Below are 8,571 nucleotides of genomic sequence, written 5' to 3' on the forward strand. Positions count from 1 at the left end.
GCTTTCTGCACAGCCATGCCATACAATCTTAAAATCAAAGCAATAAAATAAAGCAATACCCTCCAAACTGTCATTTGAAGTTATGTTCAGTATAAAATCTGTCAGATGGTCTAGTTATCTCCCCTTACTACATTGGTCACAGGTTATCTGGAAAACAAAATGACCAGTGAGAACAAAGCTGGGCCACTGTTTTAGTAGTAGCAAAATGTTGTTGTCTTACCAGTGTATTGATACTTATTTTAAACTTGAATTTTTATCTTATTTCATACTTTTCCCTAATAAAGCAAAGGCCTAAAATAAATGTTATAAGTTTTGGCAAAAATATATCTTGAGACCAGAAGTACTTAGCTTTACTTTGCAAGAGGTTTTTACCAAATTTGAGGGATAGAAAATTGAGGAGAGGCTAAATACATGAATAAACATCTAACGTAGCTTTTTTTTTTAGCGTATCTATGTCCATACCAATATAGGGTCAAGTTTTAAAACTATTACTGTAGTGATAAAGATCTTGAATGGAACAGGGATTATTTTTCATGGTGTATATGTATATCACATGTTATTAAAGAAACAGTCTTGTGGAGTATCACCTGTTTGCAGTTGCACAGGTCCCATCCCTACTGCTCCCAGTCACTTAACATCTTGATGCTTTCCTAAGCAACTGTTGTAATTGGATCAGGGAAGTATTTATGCATGGGTGGCTTTTTTTTTATTTAATTTTTTTAAGTTATCTAATGTGGAATATTCTGTTACTTAAGGGGAGGAAACCTCATGTCTTCATTTAATCTCACTCTCCCATCTGTTGTGCTTCTCTGCTCTCTGAGAGCACCCTGCACATTTGTTTGCCACCTACTCTTCATGTGTTGTTCTTGCATATGCTTCTCTGCTCTTCTAGTTTACCTCCTTTGGAGATGCTAGCCAGGTGCTTTATTCTTCTTCCAGTCTCCAAGATATGTTCTCCTAGTGGTGGTGGTGAAGGAGGGTACAGTTTTAATGACAGCACCTCTTTCTTCCACTTGCTATGCAACAGCAATTCCTAGAAATAGGCAAGTAAGCAGTAGGATTATTTTAGCAATAGAGCTTAGTCACCTGAAGAACTAGCTGTAACCAGAGACTCATCATCTTGTGACTAGCTAGGTGTTGGTATTACCAATAAGTGCTCCATGAACAACCATTTGTGAACTGCTGATCTAGCCTGCTTGTACAGGCCATGGGGGTTTAATTCGGTTTAGTTATCCCTAAACTGAAGTGGCAGGTTGTTAAAAACACTGCTTCAATTTAGGGAGAATTAAACCAAACTAAAACCCCGTGGCATGTATACAAGGGTGGGGGCCTGATCCTTACTTGCCTCTTTGGCAGCATGGTGACAGGTGAGCTGCTGGCAGGCCAAGTGGTCACTGAGCTGTGGAGGGGCTCCCCCAGGTGGCACCCATTTGCTGGCACCCAGCCCGGGTGGTCCTGGGGGTTGCTGCAGCTGTAAAGGGAAGAACTGGCTCTGCTGCAGCCACAGAGGGAAGCACTGGGCCCCCCGCACAGCTCAGGCAGGCAGGCAGGCTCCAGGGAGGGAAAAAAAAAAAGATCAGGCTTGTCTCTTTTTCTTCAGTGGAGCCTGCTGCATGGGCTGCCGCCAGGTCCCACAGCCCTGTCAGCTTCCAGCGCCCCTTGCACTGTTGTATTTTGTCAGGTAGCAAACTAAAACACCTTGGAAGTGGTTTATCTTGCTACATACCAAAGTCATTTAAAGTGGAATATGCTGCAGAATGTGCAAACAGCAACACCATTAAAGCAGCGCAAAAGGGCATTTAAGCAGCTTTAATGGCCAATTTTGTGGTGTGTACAAAGGCCCCTAGAATCCTGTGTACAGTTCAATATCCTGTGGTATGGCATAATTATTTTAAAATGTATATGTGATTGTGTTACAGTAAGCAGATTGTATTGCACTAAATATATCCATGTTCTTTTTTACAGTCTATTGTACAGGTGGAAACATTAGGAGAGTTTGGTGTGTTCTTCACCTTGTTCCTAGTTGGTTTGGAATTTTCCCCTGAAAGGTTAAGAAAGGTATTTTTGTGTTATACTTCTGGATATTGGGATTTGTCAGTGTTGAACTTGTCAGTTATATTTAAGCACCTGGAAAGCTGCCTGTGATTCTCTCTTAATGTAACTTGACCAGGATTTTTAAAAGACAGATATCTCAAGTTCTTTCTCCTTGACTTGTCTCTTCTTTTGCTCCCACTATCTGACAAAAGGATATTTCTACTCGTTATCACTTTAAAAAAATAAAGTTGCTGTATACCTTTGATTTTTTTAAATGTATTTATTTATTTATTTATTCATTTATTTTATGTATTTATTTCCATATTGTTAAGTCCCACATTCACTTCAGGGCAATCCATCTTTATATGACACTGAATCCAGTTTTTGAGATACAAATATAAGAATGTTGTGATGCAAAGGTATGTCTTGCAAGGGAAACCTATGTAATAAACACCATAGAATGGATTTAAACATAAGCTGTGCTGGCTGAAAAGTGCCAGTCAAGCCTGTGGGTTCCTGATTAGACATAACGTAATGCAAACTAATTTTAAATAGAACAGCAGTTAAGCTTTAACCGAAAAGATACAAATATGTTTAAGTTGAATTTTTAATATAGAGTAATATATTCCAATCTGTGGTCTGCTGACCCCTGGTGGTCTGTGGACTATGTTTAAGGGGTCTGTGAAGGATGAGTATGATCAACCAAAAGTATGTGAATACCCACATTTACAATTCAGATGGGTCCATACTTTCATTTGAAATTTTCAAAGAGGTCCACACCTCCATTCAAAATTTTGTAGGGGTCCACAAATGAAAAAAGGTTGAAAACCTTTGATACAGAGAATTATAGCTGGTTTTAACTAGGTAAGCCTGCAAATATATTTTAACAATTGAAAATATTAACCATTCAATGCATACTTTTAAGATCTACTTCCCTTGCCTTATTCTTCCCTTGATAAGTGAGTCAGTGATATCATGTTAGTTTGTTTTATCAATACGTAGAAAGTTACATGGTCATCTCACTTTAATGTTAACATAAGTGACACTTGCCAATCACTCAAATAACAGAAGTTAAAGATAAAGATCTATTAGTCCATATACTAATCCATGTTTTGCCATTGTTGAATTGATCCATGCTTGGTAAAATGTTAGTGTGGTACTAATGGGATACCCAACATGATTTGAGTGATTGGCAAATATCACTTACTGAAGTTAAGTGCCCACATGACTTTTTTTTCATTTACATAATAATAAATTGTATAATTCAGTCTAGTTTTAAATGACTTTTGAGATTGGGTCTTTTAATTTTTTTTTGTTCTGGATCTCTGTGGAAGGAGACTTTTACTGATAGTTGATTACTACTTTTCTTTTTCTTACTATTCCCCTAATACTCCTAGTCATTCCTCTGGAATCATGGCAAATAATTCCGCTCGCTATTTGGTTTTTGTAGGGAGTTTGTAGTTCAGTTTGTGGACAATTAATATGCCAAGCATTCTAGCTCCATAATCATTTTCTTTTTTTTTTCCTCTGAACTCCCTCCAATTTATCTAATGTTTCTGGTAAGGAGCATCCCAGTCCTGCATATAGTTTAGCAAGGGTATAAATTCTAGTAAAATGATTATAGCCCATTAATTCTGTGTTATGACTCAAATCTTTTCTCATCTTTGCTTCTTATTGCACTGAAAACCACTGTAACATCATATCACTGGAACAATAGCCCTCAGATTATACAATGCAAATTTAAGCATTTTTTTTCTTTGAGGTATGGAAGATATCTTTGCAAGGACCATGCTATATGACAGTTCTGATGATTGCGTTTGGCTTGTTATGGGGACACTTACTACAGATAAGACCAACGCAGAGCGTCTTCATTTCTACTTGTTTGTCATTATCAAGCACACCCTTGGTATCTAGATTCCTTGCAGGGAGTGCTCGAGGAGACAAAGAAGGTATGTGCAGCTTAAACAGACCATCACAAAGTCGGTACCAATTTAAATGCTTACAATAATTTTCAAGTTGTCAGTGTCTTAAGACAAATTGGGAAATAAAAGGCTTTTTCTCAGAGACCTGAAGAAGAAGGGTACTTGGTACCTGAAAACATGTCTGTATTCCTCCCAACAACGTATTGGTTCAATAAAATGTATTGCCTACAATCCGTGCTTCTCACATTTTTCTTGTTAAATAACTTTTACTAGCTTGATGGGGATTCTAGGATTCTGAGCACTGGTGCTTGATTGATCTTTTTTTCTCCCCTTTATTTCTGTAGCTTGCTTAGCTCTGCCTGTTCTAAAATACCATGGCAATATCCCCAGCAGTCCTAATTTGCTTCATAGTACTAAATGATTTAATGATCAAGTCTGAACTAGAATTTCTATTGCACAACTTAACAGCACCAGCACTGATTCTACATTTACCTGCACTGCCAACTTCTGTCTCTAAACTGTCCCCAATACCAGCCTGTTCTAAAATACAGGTTACATGAGGCAGATTTATCTAGCCCAGTATCCTATCATTTCACTTTTTAAAAAGTATGTATAATACTGTAGTATAGTATAATAAGCTGCTGCTGTAACATAGGTTTAAAGTACTGTATGGGAGCTGGGGTGGCACGAGTGCCAAGGCACACAGTTGATGGCCCAGAACTCACAAGTTTGAAGCCATAGCAGAAGTGTTCATGGTGAGGCCTGTCAGATTCCAGTGAAACTATGAATTCTGCTAATATCTTGTCACAAGGACATGAAAAAGGAAAGGAATCCAGTAAATGGTATTTCTTATGTTTCTTAGGGTTGAAAAGCAAACTTGTTTTTGTTGCTAAAAGCAGGTATGATTCAGAATGTATCTGTGAGTAATAATAGGTTAGTAATAAGACTTTTAAGTATCTTTTCAAAGGAGAAATGCACTTTAAACTTTTTTTTTTATTTCATAAGTGGTTCCCTGAATCTGATGTTTTTTCTTATGCATAGGTGATATTGACTACAGTAGCGTATTACTTGGCATGCTGGTAATGCAGGATGTGCAGCTTGGTTTGTTTATAGCTGTCATGCCAACTCTTATACAGGCAGGAGCCAGTACATACTCCAGGTAAAGAAATTATAAGAGGTAGATATTTATGTACTTTTGGTTCTGAAGGGAGACCTTCTGGGCTTTGGTTTAAAATGAAGAGATGTATATTTATTAATGAATGCACGTACAAGTATAACTAAAATGTGCAAAATTGACATTGTAATTGTTGTAGAAGCTCGCTTCATGCATGGGGCTTTCATGCATTATTTTTGTTTCACAATACTAAATTGGAATGCTCTTCATGTCTTAAGTAGCTTAGTCCACCTGAATTATTCACTTTAAAAATGAGTGATGAAGAAAAGGTGGGGTTTTGTTATCCCCCCAAATTCCCCCTTCCTTGCCAAACACTGAACATCTCCAGCATTACTCTTTATAATTCAGTAAATGTGGCACATAAGCTTGAGCAAAGTAGTGATCCGTACACTTTGCTCAAAAGTTAACAAGCATGAACATCACTGGACCAGCAAGGAAGTATATTCTAGAATTTGTTGGAAGCTGCTGAGTTTTTCAGCATACTTGATAATCAGGCCACTTAAGTGCCTAAATATAAATTTAGACCCTTAATCCAAGCATCCTGTTTTAAAATATTAGATATTTTCACTTAGAAATTGGTTTAGAGGCAAGAAAGTACATACAAATAACCTCTTTCTTCTCTTTCCTAGTATTGTGATGGAAATACTGAGAATACTTATACTGATTGGCCAAATCCTCTTTTCCCTGGCTGCTGTCTTTATTATATGTCTTGTTATAAAGACTTATCTCATAGGACCATATTATCGCAAATTGCATGCAGAAAGCAAAGGAAATAAAGAAATCCTCATTTTGGGAATATCTGCTTTCATCTTTCTTATGTTAACGGTAATTTTTAAAAAATAATATATTTTACTTGCATAAGGTGTATAGATTTAACATATATACCAAGAAAGCTAACATGTTGTCTGTTTTCTGCGTATCTTTTCAGTTCCGTATTTGGACATTTTAAAACCAAATAACATTTAAAAAAAACTGTAAAAAAAACAAAACCCATCGAAACCAAAAACTAAGGATGCCTGAAGGATTCAGGCATTTTGCAAATCTTGAAATACCATATTAACATGTTGTACAATTAAGGGTCTGGTACTTCTTGTGTTTTGTTTTGGGTTTTTTTGTTTGTTTGTTTTTTGTCCCAGTCTTCTTGAGGTTTACATTCTTTTTTCTTGCTGCTGGTATTTTTTTATTAATTTGAATGATTGCAACTTAATTGAATTCACTGTTTTTCCTATTGCATTTGTTTTTTACTGTGAAACTTGAAATAGAAACAATTTTTAACTGTAAACCCAACCCAAGAAACTTTTGTTTTACTGACAATCTGCAAATTCTTTTACTGACTTACATTATATAAAATGTATATGTAACCTTTCTGCCAGACCATGGACAAGAGCCCTGTTTTTACTATGGACATAGCATAGTTTGGCTGTTAGTAAAGTTTTCAGACTTATCAGTTAGCAGCTCTACTTGACCTGCAGCAATGGTTTTATACTGTGCTGCCCCAATCCACCTCACGGGTCTTCTACTTACCCCCATACCTTGGTATTCCTTGCCCCCTGCTCAACTTACCTGCTACCCTATTTCCCTCTCCACATAGCTCCCCTTCCTCCCCCCACATCCTCATCCCAGCACAGGCCCTTCAAAAGAAGGACTACTATCTGCTTACCTATCACCTAGCAGTGTAACAGACAAATGAGAAGTAGCACCATTACCTGCAGCAACATATGGCAGGGGAATTTAGGAAGAAGCTACAAAGCCCTGAGAAGAGCCCCTTAAGGGTACTACACTCCTGCTCAGATACCTGGTGGCACTGCTGTGCTCTGTATGGTTGAATGCTGCTTCCAGCTTCTTTTTCTGACTTTGGAGCTTCAACTGCGTCTTCAGCTGACTTTTTGTAGAGCTATTTTTGCTTTGTGGTTTTTATGGATGATGCAACATTTTTTACAGAATTTATGCACAGGCATTTTTAGTCTGGTTATTTTTGGACAGTTGGCAACCCTGCTATGCATTCACACCCATCTCTAACTGTCCCTTTGTAAAGAAAAGTCTGCATGATCAGATTGCTTTTTACTGCTAAGACATAACGTGAAATTCTTGTGACTGGTAGCACTTCTAAAGACTATATTGGAGCTAATATAGCCTTTCCAGATATACACCATGAGCCAAATGTTTTAATAATAAGTTCTTCATAGATCTTAAAGGTAATTTCCCTTTCCTCCCCCTGCCCCCCTTCAAACTCTTTCATTTATTTAATACTTCACATTTGCACTCATCCAGTAAACTACTCTGCTGCAGAGCATATCTGTTGTCTTTTTGTAAATTGTAGGTTTGAAGCAGTACTGTTGTGGAACTATAGAAACTGCTAATATTCTTTGAATTTCTACTAGCATTTTCATATGACAGATTATTCTTTGCTCTAGGAATTAATATAGGAAAATAGTAGAATGTAAAACTGATCACAAAGTGAGAACAGAGTTTATAGATATACAGTTTAAATAATTTGTTTTACTTTTTCAGTGTAAAGTAGAAATGTTGTCACTAGGGCATTGCATTAAAAGCAGGGTAGAGAATAAAAAAATTATGAATCCAGCTGAGTTTAGCAGCTTTCAGATGCATCCTGAGATGGGGGAAGGGGAAGAACTACCAGAGGCAAATGATCAATGTGGGCATTTTTGGCCAAGGGAGTCTGTCTTTTAAGTTGGATAATTTAGGTCAGGAAAGAAGTTAAAAGGCGAGAACCATATCATGCCAAAATCAGATTGCTGCTATGAAATTTAGAAAAAATTGATTGCTATGGAGGCAGTGGAATACAGAGCACTTTTTAGAGAGGAAAGCAGGTCATTGGATCATACAAGAAAGAGGAGAAATGACTTACTGTTTCTTCTAGACTTCTGTTAATGAGTGGGAATAATATCTGTGAAGCTCTGTTAATGGAAAAGTAATGAAGGACTTAAATTATATTGGGGTGACTTCAGAAATATACTTAATCTGTCAAAAATAAGGCCATTTCTACATTTAGGGTTTGTATTTGAAATGAATCCCCTATTGCAAACATTAACAAGAAATGTGCCTATATGAAGTATCAGGCACTGCATTATATTTGCAGAAAGATTTTTGTCATAAAATAATCCTTTTATGTATGGAAATGAGTTTGCTGTAAAATTGCAAAAATAAGCTGTGTTCTTTACGTAGAAAATTCTATTTTCACTCAGCTTTTTTTCCAAACTCTTAATATATCAGGAAGCTTTTCATAGATCAGTAGAGGTGATAAAGCAATGACAAACACCAATACAATATTAATACTTAGTTACTTGATGAAAGGTCATTTCAAGGACAAAGACAAGATAATAAATGCTACACATCTGATGTAATAGCAAATATTAAGAGCCACATTCCATAGTTACTCTATCCCTACCACTACCCCGCCTTTTTAAGGCCGGGTTTGTT

At 36.8% G+C, this 8,571-nt stretch overlaps 1 protein-coding gene across 2 annotated transcripts in view; it reads left to right on the top strand.

The window, feature by feature from the left end:
• Positions 1–8,571, top strand: part of TMCO3 (transmembrane and coiled-coil domains 3) — a 70,698-nt gene that overhangs the window by 23,243 nt on the left and 38,884 nt on the right. For both annotated transcript variants that reach the window (XR_002098816.1, XM_019524059.1), the window contains exons 7-10: positions 1,966–2,058; positions 3,797–3,983; positions 4,998–5,115; positions 5,760–5,955. Coding sequence is in view for 1 of the 2 variants with exons in the window: in XM_019524059.1 (XP_019379604.1) it covers positions 1,966–2,058; positions 3,797–3,983; positions 4,998–5,115; positions 5,760–5,955 (594 nt within the window). In the remaining variant the exon portion in view is untranslated. The remainder of the gene's footprint in view (positions 1–1,965; positions 2,059–3,796; positions 3,984–4,997; positions 5,116–5,759; positions 5,956–8,571) is intronic.

This window comes from Gavialis gangeticus, unplaced genomic scaffold (assembly GCF_001723915.1).
Source record: "Gavialis gangeticus isolate Ggan-Ray unplaced genomic scaffold, GavGan_comp1, whole genome shotgun sequence".
In the NCBI taxonomy this organism is placed as follows: domain Eukaryota; kingdom Metazoa; phylum Chordata; order Crocodylia; family Gavialidae; genus Gavialis; species Gavialis gangeticus.